This window comes from Danio rerio, chromosome 21 (assembly GCF_052040795.2).
Source record: "Danio rerio strain M-AB ecotype USA chromosome 21, GRCz13ab, whole genome shotgun sequence".
In the NCBI taxonomy this organism is placed as follows: domain Eukaryota; kingdom Metazoa; phylum Chordata; class Actinopteri; order Cypriniformes; family Danionidae; genus Danio; species Danio rerio.
Window position 1 is genome coordinate 37,170,001 of NC_141041.1, and position 20,080 is coordinate 37,190,080.

Below are 20,080 nucleotides of genomic sequence, written 5' to 3' on the forward strand. Positions count from 1 at the left end.
ATATATATATATATATATATATATATATATATATATATATATATATATATATATATATATATATATATATATTACAAGCCAACATGAAACTTTACCATCACATTGATGTAAATATAAATTACATCAAAAGTAGCAAATGTGCTTATTTGAAGATGAAATATAATAGATTGTCTTTATTATTGATGATGTATTTCATAACTGAAGAGAAATTAAATATTTGCACCAGTTACTGCAAGGTTAACTTACTACTTACTGCTTTGTCTTTATGAATACTTTCAGCTCACCTGCATATTGTTTCCATTTAGCAGTTTGATATTTGAAACCAGTGTTTCTCAACCATGCTCCTAGAGGACCACAAGCACTGCATGTTTTGGATGTTTTCTTTGTCTGTCACACCCATTACAGGTTATTGATGATCTGAATCCAGTGTGTTTGGTTAAAGAGACATGGTAAATGTACAGAGCTGGTGGTCCTCCAGGAACATGGTTGCGAAGCACTGTTATAAATATACTCAATATATGTAACTAATATAACGCATGCATCACTTTTTGTTTTTCATTCTAGCTGACATAGTGAATGAGCCTCTGCTGGGGAAAAATGGCGAGTGAAGAGGAGCAGCGAAAACTTCCACAATATCATATTCTGGTGTCTTCATCTAACTTTCTTTCTAAACTTCATTTGAACTTTCACATTTACTGTAGGTCTAAATAAAGTTTGGTTTGAGGTCTTAAAATATCTTAGTCTGTACATTCATATATTTTCTAGAAACCTAAACTTGTGTTTTGTATTGAAACAATTACAGACTTTAGAAGATCAGTTTCAGCAGTGTTCATGGAAAACCTCTTAACTTTATTGATTTGTACTACTTTTGTTTTTATTAATAACTTTCAACTGCTTTTTCTGAGTGAATATTTTTAAAAATGAATGAAGAGAGAGAACATGTATAGAAGGACAAACAAAACTGGATGATGGAGAGCTAACAGAGATCGATAATAAAATTAATTACTAACCATTTTTGTGTTGTTATGTTTGTTAAAAATGTTATTTTTTAGGATTTGCACAGTGTAATTTTGTCTTTGCTTTTGTATTGTATGCAAGGTAAACAGGCCAAACAGCTTCCAGAACAAGAAATAAGCGTAGGGAGGGACCAGATTTTGTCTGTTTGGTGCTGATTGAGTCATTGCATTTGTTATCTTTTGCTACTTGTGGATCTCATTTGATTGGCAGGTTGCCCCATCCTCATGTCTATGATCATGTCATCAGAATAACGTCAGTGTAAAAACAAGGGGAAGCTATTTTAATTGAGAGTTACATGAGTAAAAGTATAATAACGTTCTCAGATGGGTTAAAGCAATGCAAATTTCCTTAAGAATAAGAACCGTCATTTAGATTTTAATTCTCGAACACAGTGTACTACAGCTGAAGTCAAAATGATGAGCCCTCTTGTAGTTTTTTTTTTTCTTTTTCAAATATTTCCCAAATTGTGTTTAACAGAGCAAGGTTTTTTTTTTTTTTTTTCACAATATATCCTATGGAATTGTTTTTTTTTTTTTTTTTAAAGAAAGTCTTATTTGTTTTATTTCAGCTACAATAAAATCAGTTTTTAATATATAATTTAAAAAACAAACATTGTAAAGTCAATAGCAATGTTTACTTTTCGATTTTGTTAATAAATTATCATTATACAATGATTTGCCTAATTACCCTAACTTCCTAAATTGCCATTTAAGCTGAATACTAGTACCCTGAAAACTATCTAGAAATATTTTATGTACTGTCATCACTGCAAAAAGTGATGATTGGAAATAAGGTAATGGTTTTAATGTTTAGAAATGTGTTGGAAAAAATCTGTTAAACAGAAAACGGGGACAAAAAACATACAGGGGGGCTAATAATTCAGGAGGACCTATAAATCATCTGACATCATGTGACTGTATGTGAAGTATTCATATGTGATTTCATCACACTAAATGTGTGGATTTTTTTATGATGGTCCAGTATTCCAATGTGTTAAATATAGCTATTCAATAGGTTTTAGTCATTAAAATGTAGTAATTCCAAAAACTAAATTTGAAAAATGTGGGTACTACGTAAATCAAATCCCTCAAAAACATACCACATATAATAATATTACGATGATGTCAAAGATAAAAGTTGAACTTAAAGAAATTCCCATTATTTAGGCTTTGTAAATAGCATAATAGAAACTTTTTTAGAAACTATTATTTAAGATTTTTGAATCATCTGAAATTATAAAATATTACACTTTATTCCCTTCTCACGGAATTCAGTAGTCCAACTGCATAAATCAGACGTTCTGCTTCCTGTTTTCACTTCTATGAGCTGACTATTATAGTCTTAAATGCAAGCAGAAGTGGTACAGATGAGTTAAAGTGCAACATTCATTTATTCAACAATGATATAAAACAATATAATTTCAGCAACTCAACTCCAGCAACCTCTGACAATCGTCAGGTACACACACAAATTGTTCCATGATAGACATTAGAGTCTGTTGTGTCTGATTGTTCTCCTCTTTTTAGTGCAGACCTATTTATATATTTATAAAAACATAATTGGTGAGAAAAATATTCATGTAACAGAAAGAACTTGCATGCACTGACATGGGAAGAAGCACTAATGACAACAGATTCAAAGCTTTGGCCATTTTTACCATCATAATACAGGTATTCAAAAACAAGCAGCTAATTTTAAACAGAAAATAACCTAAACTAAAATGAGCAACCCAATTATTATAGTGTGAATAACACCATCCAGTTACTGTATATGGTTTGATGTTTGGCACCTTCAGATGAGGAGGTACATGTTGAAGTGTCTGAATGAGGCCGTTTTTATCTTTTCTTGAATGAGCTGAAGTAGTTTTTAATGGTGTTCTCGATGTTAGGCACTTGATAGCTCTGAGCGGCGTAGATGCCTGTGCAGGTCCCTATAAGAACTCCCAGAATGGCGGAGGAACGGAGCTTCGCCACCACATAACCAGCCAGAAAACCTTTGAGGAAGGGAGAACTGAGCACACTTCCACCCTAAAATGAGGAAGAGTGCAAAACATTGAGATTCAGAGAAAAAACCCACATCTTCTTTAAGACAAACAACCATATATGAAGCTTTACACATTTTCCAGCTCGAAAAATGAAAGCAAACTTTTTGGAAAATGTCTGTCTGTTATAAAAAAGTTCACCCAAGAACGTATGATTTGCTCACCCTTGTTTCAAACCTGTTGGAGTTTCTTTCTTCTGTTGAACATAAAAGCTATGTTGAAAAAAGTCCATAGTATATGTTTTTCCTACTATGTGAGTGGTTCCAGGTTTTTAGCTATTTTTAAAATATCTTATTTTGTGTTCAAGAAAAGAAAACACAAAGTTGGGAACCACTTGAAGGAGAATAAATAGTGAGTAAATTTACATTTTTGGGTGAAATATCCCTTTAACTGGCTCTAACAGCAAAAGAATAAAAAAAAAAAACACTTTTAAAACAGAAAATAGCATCAAACTGAAAAAAAAAAAAAAAAGAAAAAAAAAGATTTTCATTGCATTATACATCTTCAAAAACCAACCTAATTTGAGCTTAGGTCAATTCACCTGCTGAAGGCATCAGCCTGTATTACTATTACTTATATTTAAGTAATCATGCTTAACGGAAGAATTCTTATTTAAAAACTACATGACTTATGATATTGTTAAAAATTTAGACAATCAAAAGAAGGAAAAAGAGTCAATTTGTGTCATGTCACTATTTCAGCAGTGCTGACTCCAGAAAACACTGCAAACAAACTGGATTTAAAAAAAAGCATAAATCATCTATGAACAACTTTATCTCTCATAGCAGGTCTGTCTTTAAAAGTTCATGTTATCCTATATTTAATCTAAGTTATGCTTGGGCTATGTTGATTAATTTGCCATTGCATGATGCCTAATGTGAAACATCACGATGGACAATGGCATCGTCGTTGTGGGCGGCGGTGAATTAATTATTCATGAATATTTAAATAACTACCTGACCCACATGGTCTTTATTTAACCCATAACCAAATCATAAATATATAAAAGTTACACACAAATTACCACCAGTCAATCCCTTTTTCCGCGGGACTCTGGCATGAATAGGCAGAGTGATGTGTTGTTATAATGGTGTCGACAAACTTGGTCGGTAAAAAAAGGTGCACATCCAACAGGAATCAACCAACAATATCTGAGGTTTTCGCTAAAATTAAGTACAAGAGTGAAAGTGAGAGATTGAAGCAGTGTACTGACGCTGTGACATGTTACCTGATAGATCTAAAAGACCAAAGAGTCATTAGATACAGAGACAAAATTAAATAAATATTACATTTAACAACTATAGTGAGATGCGATCCAGCAGTACATCCTTGATAAACTGTCCGATGTGCACTACTGTCAGGGGTTTGTGGTCAAAGCACCCGCTAACTGCTGGAGAATTGTGATGCCGGCTCAGCATTGTGATGTCTATTGGCCATCTGTAATGAACTATGGCATCGTCTATCAACCAAACTGTAATCTAAGTGAATGTAATTCTGACTGTTGCACCCATATACCAATGTGAATGGCGTAACTAAATGAATATCTCTCTTGTCTCAAACTACTTTAAAAAACAGAATAATTTTATGTATAAAAACATAATAATATTAACTGGATTATTAAAAAATTAAAATGTACTCTTTATAAATACACGATCGGACTTCCGTTAATGTCGCCTTTGGTATAGACGTGAGTGCGATCAGCTCCCTTTAACTTTTCATTTCTTCTTTACAAACCTCGTTGTTTTAGAACTTTTTGGCAACCTACATTTATTTACTTTTCTCTCCTAGAGTACGTACTATTAAATTATCACTTAACATGTCGAAAGGAAAAGGGCAAAGAGGTGGAAAAAGACAGTGAAGCGCCGTCCTCGCCTAGCTCTAGTGTCACGCTAGCCGAAATTAGCGCCCTGCACGAGGAGCTCAGAGCCTCTCTGGCCGCGGATTTTAAAGCCTCTTTTAAAAGCTTGGACAGTAAGTTGGACAATATTAACTCCACAGTCGAGATTAACAATATTAGCACAATATTAACACAATATTAACTCCACGACCAGTGCATCAGTTGTCTTAAATCAGGACTCACGGAGGTGACCCAGCACCTTGAACACCTCGAGACCGCGTGCTCCGACCTCCCTAAAGAAAATGAGTGGCTGCGGTCTAAAATGTCAGACCTAGAGGGGCGCAGCCGGTGGCAGAATATTCGCATCGTGGAGTCAATCGAGGGACCGCAACCAACTAACTTCTTCTACGAAGTGCTTGCTGAGATTTTTGGCTATCAGATTTTAGCATCACCGCCTGAACTGGACAGAGCGCACCGAATTCCCGCTCCCAAGCCTGCCCCAGGACAGAGATCGCTTCCTGTGGTTTTGCGGTTTCACCGTTACCAGGTGAAGGATTTGGTGGTTCGTGAGTCCCGTAAAAAGGGATTTTGACCTTTTCTCAATCATAAGATTCGGATATTTGAAGATTACAGCCCAGATGTCCTAAAGCTACGCAGTGAATTCAAAGATGCCATGGCGGAGCTCTACAAGCGCGGACTCAGACCTGCTCTTTTCTTTCCAGCTAAACTATGCATCACTCTACTGAACGGTGAGTAACTATGGCTGCTGACAGCTAACGAAGCCAACAACTACATTCAGAACTTAGACGTATATTAGTTCACCTCTATGCTTTGGACTATGACATGACATAAACACATCTCTTGTTATAAACTGCTTGGCGCTTTTTTTACCTTTTTTTCCCGTAACACTTATGCCACTTCAAGGACTTACTACTGGGTGACTAACGTTATTCGATGTACTCTCACAGAAGTTTGTTCGTCGTGATGCAATGTGATTTATTTTATTTATTTTTTGACAATTCTATTATTGCTTTTTGATCACAATGGTGACTCGTTCTTTTCACCTTTTATATTTTTCATGGACGATGATATATCATCGTGTTCTGGGATAAAGACTTGTTAAACTGTATACAATGTTTGTTACCAACATACGAATACGTCATAGTTCAACATATGTTTATTTCATCTATTTTTTTAAGTCAGTTATTCATACGGTTGTATGTAGTAGTAGTACAAATACAACTATGAGGTTGTGTGGTAAAATATTGTTGTTGGTTGGAGATATGTTTGATGTAGATGTTCTTGCCTACATCATTTGTTGGAGTTATGTGTGTGGGTTAGGAGGGCTCCAGAGAAAATTTGTGACAACTAGTTTTTAATGTCTCCTGTGTTCAGTGGGACACCTACTGGTGTATTTACATCCTCCAGCTGGAATGTCAAAGGGCTTAACTCACCTATAAAACGTAACAAAGTTCTCAACCACTTGAAGCAGCTAAACACTAAAATAGCTTTTATCCAAGAAACTCATCTTACAAGTGCTGATCACTTAAAAATTAGGGAATGGGAATGGGTAGGTCAGCTGTATCATTGATACTCAATTATATATTTCAACTAAACCTGACAAGACGTCTGAACTTTCTAAACTAACTGAGTGTATCAAAGACATAAAAGACTGGATGACCAACCATTTTCTTCTTTTAAACTCCGACAAAACAGAATTATTACTTATTGGGCCTAAATCTTGCACACAGCAGATCTCGCAACTCAATTTACAATTAGAAGGATACAAAGTTAGCTTTAGCTCTACTATAAAAGATTTGGGTGTCATATTTGACAGCAATCTAACTTTTACAAACCATATATCCCATGTCACTAAAACTGCCTTCTTTCATCTGAGAAATATCGCTAAATTACGAAATATGCTATCCATCTCAGATGCAGAAAAGCTAGTCCATGCTTTTATGACTTCGAGACTGGATTACTGTAATGCTCTATTTGCTGGCTGCCCAGCATCCTCTATTAACAAACTTCAATTAGTACAAAATGCAGCAGCCAGAGTTCTGACCAGGTCTAGAAAATATGATCATATCACCCCAATTTTATCCTCCTTACACTGGCTGCCTGTTAAGTTTCGTATTGAATTTAAAATATTACTTCTCACCTATAAAGCTCTAAATAATCTAGCTCCTGTTTATCTAACCAACCTTCTGTCTCGCTACAAACCAACTCGCTCTTTAAGATCTCAAAATTCAGGGCTTCTGGTAGTACCTAGAATAGCAAAATCAAGTAAAGGAGGTCGAGCCTTCTCTTTCATGGCTCCTACACTCTGGAATAGCCTTCCTGATAACGTCCGAGGCTCAGACACACTCTCCCAGTTCAAAACTAGATTAAAGACCTATCTGTTTAGTAAAGCATACACTCAATGCATCACCTAGCGGGTTCCACACTGGCTTCTACATCTTGCTTATATACACTATGAACAGCAGCTACGCTAATTATTCTCTTTATTCTCTATTTTTTACCTGGGGATACTCATCCCGAGGTCCTCAGATTATGCGGAGTCACTGATTGGATCCAAGACCAGCGACGTGATGATCCCAAGGATTCCATATCCGGGACCAGGCCATATCCTGAGCTGCTGCTGCGCTGATGGTCGTGGGGAATGGAGAACATGAGTCTGATTCCAGCGACGCTCCAGGGACAGACGAGTCTTCGCTGAGGCCATCTTCCAGCCTAAACCACGACGAATGAAGTTCTGCACAAGACTTTTGGCCAGCGGAGAAATTAAAATGGTCGTGCCCAACTGAGTCTGGTTCTCTCAAGGTTTTTTTTCTTCACTCCCATCAGGTGAAGTTTTTTTTCCCTCTCCGCTGTCGCCACTGCCCCGCATGGTTCAGGATTGGTAGAGCTACGCATCGATGAATTGGCTCTTCAGTGTTTGAACTCTCAGTAATGATTAAATCACACTGAACTGAGCTAAACTGAACTGAACTGAACTTAAAGACTAAAACCTGAACCACACTGTTCCAGTTACTGAACCACACTGTTCCAGTTACTATGACCATTTATGTGAAGCTGCTTTGACACAATCTACATTGTAAAAGCGCTATACAAATAAAGCTGAATTGAATTGAATTGAATTCCTTCTTTTCCAGTAAGTCACGAGGAGTGGCTATACCTAAACATAGATTAGTTCCATTTTCTGTATCTAAAGTAATTTCTGATCCAAATAGACGTTTTTTCATTATTACTGGCCACATTAATGGAATTCATCAGGTATTGGCAAATATATATGGAAACAGTTTTCTTTTTTTTTCACCTGTCAACCAAAGCTTTTCTCGGATTGATTATTTTCTCCTTGATAATAAATTAATTCCATGTATCAAGGATTGCTCCTATAGTCCTATTATGATATCTGATCATGCTGTGCTTACATTGGATCTATCATTTCCTTGTGGGACAACTCCTAGTCCTCTTTAATTAAATATCTAGCGAAGCTTCAATCTAAAATAGAAACCTCACCTACTCCAGATTTGTCTAAAGAAATACTTACAACAAAAACTGAATTTGACCTGCTGACAACGAATGAGGGCACTGAAGCTCTTCATAAAAGTCGTTATAATAACTATGAATTTGGCGATAAACCTAGTAAACTATTAGCACACCAGCTACGCCAGTCCTCTGCCCTGAACCACATAACTCAAATTTCAACTTCTTCTGGACCCACAATTGACCCACTTCTCATTAACAACCAATTTAGAAATTTCTACAGCTCCTTGTACACCTAAGAAAGCCTGGACGAAGAAGCACACCTTGATAGTTTTTTTATAATATTGATATTCCCCTTATAGATCCTGATTTGGCCTTAAAATTGGATGATCCCATCACTCTCGATGAAGTTAAGACAACACTGAGCCTTTTGCAAAGTGGAAAGTGCCCAGGTTCTGATTGGTTTCCAGCTGAATTTTTAGAACATTTTCAGAGAAACTATCACCTCTTATGCTGAACATGTTTAATGAATCTTTTAAATCTGGTATACTTCCACAAACTTTACGCCAAGCCTCCATCTCCTTAATCCTTAAAAAAGATAAGGACCCCCTTCAGTGTAATAATTATCGTAATAGCTTGGAACCACTACTACCGGCTATAATCTCCCCAGATCAGACTGGTTAAAAATAGGCAGTTTTTTCATAACATCAGACGTCTCTTAAACATTCTTTACACTAGCCCACATAAAAAGACTCCAGAGTTAATTTTATCCATGGACGCTGAAAAGGCTTTCGACAGAGTTGAGTGGGATTTTTTATTTTACACTCTTAAAAAAATTGAAATGGGTGAATATTTTATATCTTGGATAAAGCTTTTCTATACTTCCCCTTTAGCCTGCATACGCACAAATAATTACAATTCAAATTAAAGCTGCAAGCAGCGATGATAGGGACCTCGCACCCGTGCTCACCGCCACCTGTTGGCCTCGGGATGACAGAGAATAGCGAACAATATTAATTTAGGCCGATATATTAAAAAAATCTGAGAAAATCACAGATTTATGCCAAACTTCCTCCTGTCAGCAGGTGGCGCTATAACTGTGACTCAATATTGGCATGTAGATGTCTTCAGAAAAGGGATTTTTTCAACCATGTGAAGTTTCAGGCAGATCAGACATTCTGTGGCTGAGTTATAAGCACTTCCTGTGCCATGGCGAAGCTTTGAGGTTTGTCATGCCGCCACGGACACGCCCCTTTGTAAAAACTCTAGATCTTCACAATATATCATCGCTAGAGCTTTCAGATAACACAACCCAAATTTGGTGCTGATACGAAAAAATTTGTGGGAGGAGTTTGTTACTCTGTAAAGCATGTAATTTCCTGTGGCCAGCAGGTGGCGCTATAACTGTATCTGGATATCGGCATGTAAATGTGTTCAGGTATGGACTCTTATCAAGCGTGTGAATTTTGAGGCAGATCGGTTAATGCATGGCTGAGTTATAATGACTGCCTGTTTTGTGGCGAATCTGCAAAGTTTGCAAGGCCGCCACGGACACGCCCATCGACGAAAACTCTAAAGCTTCGCAATTTAACATCGCCAAGGCCTTTAGATGACAAAACCTAATTTTGGTGTCGATCGTATAAAATCCCTAGGAGGAGTTCGTTAAAATACAACGCCTGGAAATGGCAAAAACGCCACTTTTTTTGCCGCAGGAAGTTAAAAATATCCGACTTCCTGTTGGGTTTGAGATATGGCTCCAAGAGACTTTTTTGTATGTTTTGGCATGTTTGAGGTGTGTGCCAATTTTCGTGCATGTGCATGATTCGTAGATCAGGGGCTCATCCGTTTAATTTTGATAGGTGGCGCTGTCGAGTCATTTTGCCACGCCCTGTTATGGGGTTGTGTTCAGGAGAGGACTTTAATCAACAATGTGAAGTTTCAAACTGATTGGACATTGTGTGGTTGAGTTATAAGGACTTCCTGTTCCATGGCGAAGCATTGAGGTTTGTCATGCCGCCACGGACACGCCCCTCAGCAAAAACTCTAGATCTTCACAAAATATCATCGGCAGAGCATTTAGATAACACCACCCAATTTTGGTGCTGATACGATAAAATTTGTGGGAGGAGTTTGTTACAGTGTAAAACATGTCATTTCCTGTGGCCAGTAGGTGGCGCTATAACTGTATCTGGATATCGGCATGTAAACGTGTTCAGGTCAGGACTGTTATCAATCGTGTGAATTTTGAGGCAGATCGGATAATGCATGCCTGAGTTATAACGGCTTCCTGTTTTGTGGCGAATTGTCAAAGTTTGCGAGGCCGCCACGGACACGCCCATCGACGAAAACTCTAATCCTTCGCAATTTATCATCGCCAAGGCCTTTAGATGACAAAACCCAATTTTGGTGTCGATTGGATAAAATCCCTAGGAGGAGTTTGTTAAAATACAACGCCTGGAAATGGCAAAAACACCACTTTTTCGCCGCAGGAAGTTAAAAATATCCGACTTCCTGTTGGGTTTGAGATATGGCTCCAAGAGACTTTTTCGTATGTTTTGGCATGTTTGAGGTGTGTGCCAATTTTCGTGCATGTGCGTGATTTGTGGATCGGGGGCTCGTCTGTTTAATTTTTCTAGGTGGCGCTGTTGAGTAATTTTGCCACGCCCACTTCCGAAGCCCATAACAAACGTAAATTTTCGCAACTTCTGAGGCGTGTGCAAAAATTTGTGAGTTTTCGGGCGTGTTTAGCCCCTCAAAACCGCGATTCACTCCGCGGAAGAAGAAGAAGAAGAAGAAGAAACGGAGCAATTCCAATAGGGCCTACGCACCGTTTCGGTGCTCGGTCCCTAAATACTTCCCTCTTGGGAGAGGAACAAGGCAAGGATGCCCACTCTCCCCTCTCCTGTTCGTTCTGGCTATTGAACCTCTAGCCATTGCCCTCAGAGGCAGTTCAATGCTGGGCATCACTAGGGGGGGAGTTGACCATAAAGTATCCTTGTATGCAGACGACCTTTTGCTGTTCATTGCTGACCCGGCCAACTCTATCCCAGTTGTGCTTGCATTGTTAACAGAATTCGGCAAAATTTCAGGCTACAAATTAAATCTGACTTAAAGTGAAGCAATACCTATTAATAATGCTGCCTCTGAATACCCTTTATCTTCCTTGCCATTTAAGGCCACTTTACACAGCTTCAAATACTTGGGTGTACAGGTGACAAAAAAATTTGAAGAGCTATTCGACCAAAATTTTTCTCTATTGCTTAGTCGTCTCACACATGATTTTCGCCGCTGGTCTCTTCTCCCATTATCAAAAGCAGGCAGAATCAGCTACGTGAAGATGAACGTACTCCCTAAATTCTCATACCTTTTTCAGTGTATTCCAATTTTTATCCCAAAATCTTTTTTTGCTACATTAGATAGTTCTATCTCTTAATTTTTGTGGAATGGTAAGACCCCGAAGATTCGGAAGGACATTCTCTCGAAACCTAAGGGCTTGGGTGGGATGGCCCTCCCTAATTTTTTGTCTTATTATTGGGTTGCGAACATACGATCTTTATTATATTGGAAAAATAAAAAAATGTAGATCTTCGGACTTGAAAGCTCTCCTCTGTTTTCCCATCACACTATCTCCACTTAAATACACTGATAATATAATTGTGAAGTGCAGTCTTAAAATTTGGATTCAGTTTTTAACGTAACTTTGGCTTTCAAGCTACCCCTTTAACCTCCCCAATACATTTGAACCCATTGTTTTCTCCATCTACTTTGGATGGAGCATATGCCTCTCGGAAGAATCAAGGGATACTCTCAGTAGCTGACCTTTACATCAAAGGTGTTTTTGCCTCATTTGACCAACTGAATGCATTGCATAACATTCCGAAAAATCATTTTTTTTTTATATTTACAAGTACGTGACTTTGTTCGCAAACATTTGCCAGGTTTTCCCAATGTCCCTCAACTTTTGGAGATGGACAATTTTTTATGTCTTGAAGCAAGCAGTAAGGGCCTAATCTCTAAATTAATCAGTATTTTTGCAAATTTACAGTCTTTTCCAGGTGACAGTCTCCGCACCAGTTGGTCTGCGGACCTTAATATTGAAATAGACCAAGATACATGGGAGGCAGTTCTGGACAGGGTTCATTCTTCATCTATATGCGCACGTCACTGCCTCATTCAGTGTAAAGTGGTTCACAGAGTACACTGGTCAAAATGTAGGCTTGCATGGATTGATCCAGAGTGTGTAGGTGTCATTTGGATTTAGGTACTTTAACCCATATGTTTTGGACATGCCCAGCTCTTTCCTCATTTTGGGGCTCAGTATTTCAGTCTCTTTCAGCCATTACTTCTATAGATATAGCACCATCACCCATTATTAGCCTGTTTGGCGTGACGCCGGATAATTATGCATTACCCACTTACCTTTTAAACTTTGTGGCCTTTCTTACTTTGCTTGCTAGGCGTGTCATTTTATTATACTGGAAGAACCCTCAGCCACCCTCGCATGTACGGTGGCTGAAAGATGTTTTGTATTTTGTAAAACTAGAGAAGATTAGATATTCCCTTCAAAGACCTAACAGAACATTTGCGAAAATTTGGGATGCCCTTTCTTTCTATGTTAAAACTCTCCAGCTGGATCTAGACTGATCACCTCACTTTTTGACCACAGTAGTACATCAGTTTTTAATCTTTCATTACTCGAAATGTAACATTTGAGATTGCTGTATAAATGTAGATATCTGCCTCGCATTATTTGTTAATTTGGTTTTATTTTATTTTTATCTTCTTTTTTTATTTGTTATTTTAATTAATTTATTTATACACTTTTTTTATCAATATGTTATTTGTATTTATAAATATATTTTTTCTATTATTATTTATGTAAGGGTTGTTTGATATGTTTGTAAAATGGAAAAATGTTAAATAAATTATAAAAATAAATAAATAAATAAATGATCAATGTTCCTCAGTCAAAACATCTATATTTATTGATCAAAATTTTTATTGGAGTATATATTTTCCTTTGTTTTCCCACACAATTTAGTATTTGTGTCTTTTTTTAAGTGTTTTTGCTTCTTTTAATTTGAAATTAAATAATGTTTTAAGGGATAGTTCACTTAAAAAATTAACATTGTTATGAATTACTCACCTTCATGTAGTTCCGATACTCTTCTTCATCTTAAATATACTTCAGATGAAATCCCAGAGCTCTCTGATTCTCCATAGAGAACAAAGATAACTAGTTGCTCAAAGTCCAGTAAAGGAAACAAAAACATTGTCGAAACATTACATTTCACTTCAGTGGTTCCATTTTAGTTGTTTAAAAAAAAGTGTTCTTGGAGCAGCATATTATTACAGTTTGAAACTACTAAATACACCACATGGAATGTTTTGACAATGTTTTGGCTCCTTTACTGGACTTTGAACGTCTCGAGTCTATTGTTGTCTATGGAGGGTCAGAGAGCTCTAGGATATCATCTAAAATATCGTAATTTGTGTTTTGAAGAAAAGTCTCAGAAAATTGGAAAAACATGTGGGTGCTTATTTTATAACGTAATTGTTATTTTGGGGTGTATATATTACAATCAGTGATTTTCAGTTTAAGAAAAATGTCCTGCCTGTGGGATGCCAACACCAACTTCTCCCTCAACACGCCGCTGAATGTCCTCGAGCTGGTCTTTCAGCAGAGACAGATCTTTCAGCTGCCTGAACGGATCCTGTACAACAAACAGATTGGGCTAAAGTTGGTTTTGTATTCGCACATTCAGACTTTCACCTTCTTAATATATTATCAGAACAGTGAACTTTCCAAATTTTAAGTAAGGAAAACAATTAGCTGCCAATGAATTTCAAAGTAAAACATTGTTCACAGTCAAATAAATAGTGCTAATGTTGTTTTCAAGTCATACATACATGTGATATCAGACTGAATATCCATAGTGCCGTGGTAAACTTTATAAGGAACATGTCACAAGTTGCCACTGAAGGAATTTGCGAACATAAAAGTAACTTTACCTCAATGCAAGTAACTTAGCGTGGTAAACAATATACTGTAATATACAGTATTACAAGTTGTCACATAATAGTTCGTCATTATAATGGGTCTGTATTAGCCTTTTAAATCAGATTTAGTATTTTATTATATGACAACGTCTGATTGTTTGAATAGAAAACCAAATTTACCTCAATAAGAAACAGAAACAACAAACAAACAAACCGCGTCGTAGTTGTGGTTGCAGTGAGTCATCGAGGGTGTGCCAGCACAAATGCCACCATCATAACGTTACATATTTCTTTTAAATATTCTTAAAAGACATTTCAGGATACAATTCAAGTGTATTTTTTTATCTAGAAAATAAATCCGTTACGGGAAACGTGTCGCTTTTTTGTTGCGAACTTGCAATAATGTAACGTTACATTAACCTCTCAACAATGAACAGATCACAGTTTGGTTTCGTTTTCTTTCATTGGCCTTGCTGCCACAAAACACAGTGCAAAAGGAGCTTTACAACAGTAGAGAAAAATAACAAATATAGAGAACTGAAAGTGACTTTTATGAAAGAAAGTTCGCTAGCACACCAACCTTGTCCGCCATGTCTGCATCAGTGGGATCAAATTGTCTGAGATCGATTGAGCAACCTGGGGGGTATTCCAGAAAGCTGGGTTAACTTACCATCTGCTAAACCCTGAACTCTCGGTTGATTTACCCAAAACCTGCTTACCACGAGTATGTTGGTTCCAAAACAGGTGATAAGAACTAGTTAAATCAACCTCCTAAAGATAACCGCGGGTTAATGCGCGTGCACGGCACATACCTGAAGGCATTTTCAGTAGATAGCCGAATTCACGAGTCACCATAGAAAGTCACGGTGAGAAAAAAGTGCAACGCACTTTATAGAGGCGAAACTGGAGGTTTTAATCACAGAGATTACACATCTGCACCAACGAAGGAAATAAATATAGAATAAGAAATAGATAAGAAAAGAAAAAATAAATAATAGCAAAGTTTGTTAGTTCATAAAACTACACATGCCACCCTCCATTTTATTGTATTATTTTATGGTTTATTGAAATATTAAACGTTTCTTTAACATCCTTTTTGAGTATGTTGTGTAATCATTCATGCATTTATTTTTCTTGCCATTAATTTCTTAAGGCCACAATATGTGTATTGACTAATAAGGTTTATAGAAACTTTAATCTTTCTGGAGCTAGAACTCTGTCCAAAGTCATTAAACACAGAAACATTCTCATAAAAGGTAATATTTAATTACTGGAACTCTGTTTTTAACACTCTAGAATATTCTTTCTGTCATGCAGCTTATAGAAAGAGGCCTGTCTAACTGCTGTTTCCTATAATAAAGGCTTATCAGTGGTTGAGTTTTTGACTTAAACCACACAATCTGTCACTGTTGTAAGTGATTGTTGTCAGGTAGCTTTAGGTTCTTTTTATACTTTTTATTTTGCATGCAGATGAAGTTCCTTCTGCCTCAACTAACAAGCAGTGTAAGAATTTGTCTGCACTTTTCCATATTTGAATATTACTCTTGGATCACAAAATCTTTTATATATATTTAAACTCTAAAGCAGCTGTATAAGGTCCATCTTCAAAGATAAATAAAGTCACATGAGCATCACCTTAAGGTGAGAAATGTATATAAAAAAATGTGTTACACTTTGAAAGGTTCGTGTATAAAGCAGTGTAAAAAATTATTCATTTTATTTCAGGAAATGAAGAAATGAACAGACCAAACTATTTGATTAAACATAGTTTTTTGACAAATTATATTTCTTAGCACTCTTCCATCTCTTTTGTCTGCTTGGGTCATTGTGATTTCCTCTGGGTCAGGCTGCAGGTAGGGTGTCATCGTATAAGGCAGAAAAGGGTATCAAGTAACAATGTAGTGCTCAGTAATGATTCTATTTTATAATACAAATATAATAAAAATAAACATTGTTTAAAGCAACATTTGCTTTGTAGTTTTTTTTACAATATTTTTATTATACACTTGAATTATTACTTCCTGAAAATCAGTCATTTAGCCTCAACATATAGTGATGAGGTGGGGTCATCACATATGAACTGGTAAGTGGAAGCAGTAATGAGTTTAAAGTTGAAACACCAGAAGATTAAGGACAGAAAATTAAGTTGTACCTGTTTTAAAAAGACATTTTTTCTAGGAAAAATATAGGCTGCAAATTTTATTTTTGTTTGAGCCAGTCCACTACTCAACTGTGCGGGTGATTGATTGTCGCGTGGAAAGAAAGGATTTAAATAATTCTTCACTAATTGTATTTTGTCAGAATTTTCTGTCATATATTTGCAAATTTTTTAATATGTCATAATTTTAAAGATTACGTCTTGAGCGTCTGATTTTTCCTTGGTGCTGATGTGCTTTTATTACATTTAGATTTCAGCAAAATATTTAAATTAAAAAGGAAACAAGTTGTAGTGTTTATTGACATGACTGGCGGAAGGGGGCGGGGGGTGGGGGGATGTGGTGCTGAATTTGTGCATACCTTGGAATAAAATCCTGCAGGCGCCCCTGAGTGTGGATGTTTCCCAGAGATGGATTATGGCTGGAAGGGCATCCGCTTGCTAGATTAGATAGAACTTGCTAGATAAGTTCGCGGTTCATTCCGCTGAGGCGAACCTGGATTAAAGCGACGAAGCCGACAAGAAAATGAATGAATAATATAATGTAATATAATATAATATAATATAATATAATAAATATAATATAATATAATATAATATAATATAATATAATATAATCCAGGGACCAACCTCTCTCCCTGGACTTGCAGTCTGGGCTCCTTAAGGCCCTCTTGCCCTCCATCTAAGGGGTCCCTGACCCCGGCCATCTACCAAGAGCCCAGCCTCTCTCCCTGTACTTGGAGTCTGGGCCCCAGAGGGCCCCTTGCCCTAAACCTAAGGGGTCCCTGGCCCCAGCAATCTACCCAGGGCCAACCTCTCTCCTTGGACTTGCAGTCTGGGCTCCTCAGTGGCCCCTTACCCTCAACCTAAGGGGTCCCTGACAAAAGCAAGCTACTCAGGGTCCATTCCTCACCTTGGATTTGCAGTCTGGGCCCCAGTGGGTGCCCTTGCCCTATACCTAAAGGGTAACTGACCCCATCAAGGTACGCGGGGGCCCATCTATCTCCCTGAACTTGCAGTCAGGGCCCCAGAGGGCCCCCTTACCCTCCACCTAGGCGTCCTTGACCCCAGCAAGCTACACAGGGGTCACCCGCTCTCCCTGGACTTGCAGTCTGGGCCTCAGAGGGTCCCCTTGCTCTCTACGTAGGGGTATCTGACCCAAGCAAGCTACCCAGGGGCCAAACTCTCTCCCTGGACTTGTTATCTGGGCCTCAGCGGCCCCCCTTGCCCTCCACCTAGACGTCCTTGACCCCAGCAAGCTACTCAGGGTCCAACCTCTCACCTTTGACTTGCAGTCTGGGCGCCAGTGGGTGCCCTTTGCCCTATACCTAAAGGGTATCTGACCCCATCAAGCTACCCAGGGGCCCAGCTTTCTCCCTGGACTTGCAGTCTGGGCCCCAGAGGGCCCCCTTGCCCTCCACCCAGGGGTCCCTGACCCAAGCAAGCTACCCAGGGGCCAAACTCTCTCCCTGGACTTGTTATATTGGCCTCAGAGGCCCCCCTTGCCCTCCACCTAGGCGTCCTTGACCCCAGCAAGCTAATCAGGGGTCCACCTCTCACCCTGGACTTGCAGTCTGGACCCCAGAGGGCCCCCTTGCCCTATACCTAAAGGGTCCCTGACCCCAGCAAGCTACCCAGGGCCCCACCTCTCTCCCTGGACTTGCAGTCTGAGCCTTAGAGGGCCCCCTTGCCCTTCACCTAGGGGTCTGTGACCACAGCAAGCTACTCAGGGGCCAACCTCTCTCTTTGGACTTGTTGTCTGGGCCCCAGAGGGCCCCCTTGCCTTCCACCTAGGGGTCTCTGACCTCAGCAAGCTACCCAGGGGCCAACCTCTCTTCTAGAACTTGCAGTCTGGGCCCCATAGGGCCCCTTACCCTCCACCTAAAGGGTCGCTGCCCACAGCAAGCTACCCAGGGGCCAACCTCTCTAACTGGACTTGCAGTCTGGGCCACAGAGGGCCCCTTGCCCTCCACCTAAAGTGTCCCTGCCCCCAGCAAGCCACCCAGGGGCTACTCTTAATGGCTACCCAAAGGGCCCCCTTGCCCTCCACATAGGGGCCTCTGACCCCACACAGGGGCCAACCTCTCTTCCAGGACTTGCAGTCTGGGAACAAGAGGGCCCCTTTGCGTCCACCTAAAGGATCCCTGCCCCCAGCAAGCTACCCAGGGGCCAACCTCTCTCCCAAGACTTGCAGTCTGGGCCCCTTAGGGCCCCTAGCCCTCCACCTAAAAGTTTGCATTACTGCATAATTTGACCTCTCTGCTGGCTGGGAAAAGCTTTTTTTCTGAGGTCTAATACAGCAAGTGATAAAAACAGCTTCAGCCACTAAAAAGCATCATGCTTTTTGTTTTAGACAACATTTCATGCAGTAATGAACATGTTAAAGCAAGTTGCAAGTGAAATTCTGTGTCTCTGACTGAATTTGCATTACTGCTTAATTTGACAACCCTGCTGGCTGGGAAAAGCTTATTCTGAGGTCTAATACAGCAAGTGATAAAAACAGCTTCAGCCACTAAAAATCATCATTCTTTTTGTTTTAGACAACATTTCATGCAGTGTTGAACATGTTAAAGCAAGTTGCAAGTGAAAATCTGTGTCTCTGACTGAGTTTGCATTACTGCTTAATTTGACCTCTCTGCTGACTGGGAAAAGCTTATTCTGAGGTCTAATACAGCAAGTGATAAAAACAGCTTCAGCCACTAAAAAGCATCATTCTTTTTGTTTTAGACAACATTTCATGCAATGTTGAACATGTTAAAGCAAGTTGCAAGTAAAAATATGAGTCTCTGACTGAGTTTGCATTACTGCTTAATTTGACCTCTCTGCTGGCTAGGAAAAGCTTATTCTGAGAACTAATACAGCAAATGATAAAAACAGCTTTAGCCACTAAAAAGCATCATTCTTTTTGTTTTAGACAACATTTCATGCAGTGTTGAACATGTTAAAGCAAGTTGCAAGTGAAAATCTGGGTAACGCTTTCTTTTACAACCCGCAAAGTACCGCGTAAGTACAGTGAAATTACAGTGTACTTTTCTGCACGTACTGTGTAAGTATAATGAACGTATGTGTAGGTATAAGGGAACAAACCGTAATGCTTCGGTAAAAAGGGGGTAACAACCAGATGTTCATCAAGAAAATCACCGCGTAAGTACAGTGAAATAACGGTGTACTTTTCTGTACCTATAGTGTAAGTATAAATAACGTTTACGTAAGTATAAGGGAACAAACTGTAATGCTTGGGTAATAAGGGGGTAACAACCAGATATTCAGCATGAAAGGTACCGCGTAAGTACAGTGAAATAACGTTGTACTTTTCTTTGAATTGCAAAAGAACAAACCATAATGTTTGCGTAAACGGGGAGTAACAATAAGATATCCATCACGCAAAGAAGTATATTAAGTTTACGATGTACATTTCTTCAAGTATTGTATACATATAAAGAATTATGCAAGGATGGTGACAACCTATTGCTATCTGCAAATGTACTGTATATGCACCTGCGTGAGTACATTAGTACTCTTATTCAGTGCTTGGGTTTTA

The 20,080-nt window shown here is 38.6% G+C and overlaps 2 protein-coding genes across 5 annotated transcripts in view; one reads left to right on the forward strand and one right to left on the reverse strand.

The window, feature by feature from the left end:
- Nucleotides 1–1,012, forward strand: part of cd74b (CD74 molecule, major histocompatibility complex, class II invariant chain b) — a 4,677-nt gene extending 3,665 nt beyond the window's left edge. The window contains exon 6 of one of the 2 annotated variants that reach the window (XR_015519427.1): nucleotides 134–1,012. Coding sequence is in view for 1 of the 2 variants with exons in the window: in NM_131372.2 (NP_571447.1) it covers nucleotides 565–608 (44 nt within the window). In the remaining variant the exon portion in view is untranslated. 2 annotated transcript variants of the gene reach the window in all.
- A 1,376-nt stretch (nucleotides 1,013–2,388) lies between these two features.
- Nucleotides 2,389–15,076, reverse strand: LOC101885612 (SLC35A4 upstream open reading frame protein-like). 3 transcript variants are annotated; one of them, XM_087299126.1, is made up of 4 exons: nucleotides 14,565–14,988; nucleotides 14,295–14,362; nucleotides 14,000–14,098; nucleotides 2,389–3,044 (listed from the first exon to the last, which is right to left on the reverse strand). In XM_087299126.1, the coding sequence occupies exons 2-4, from the start codon at nucleotides 14,346–14,348 to the stop codon at nucleotides 2,853–2,855; spliced, it is 345 nt and encodes a 114-aa protein (XP_087155252.1). In that variant the 5' UTR covers nucleotides 14,349–14,362; nucleotides 14,565–14,988; the 3' UTR covers nucleotides 2,389–2,852. The 3 variants fall into 3 exon arrangements, with proteins under 3 accessions (XP_087155252.1, NP_001373324.1, XP_087155253.1); NM_001386395.1 differs by lacking the exon at nucleotides 14,295–14,362 and having other exon boundaries at nucleotides 14,965–15,076; XM_087299127.1 differs by lacking the exon at nucleotides 14,295–14,362 and having other exon boundaries at nucleotides 14,599–14,988.
- Between the last annotated feature and the right edge of the window lie 5,004 nt (nucleotides 15,077–20,080).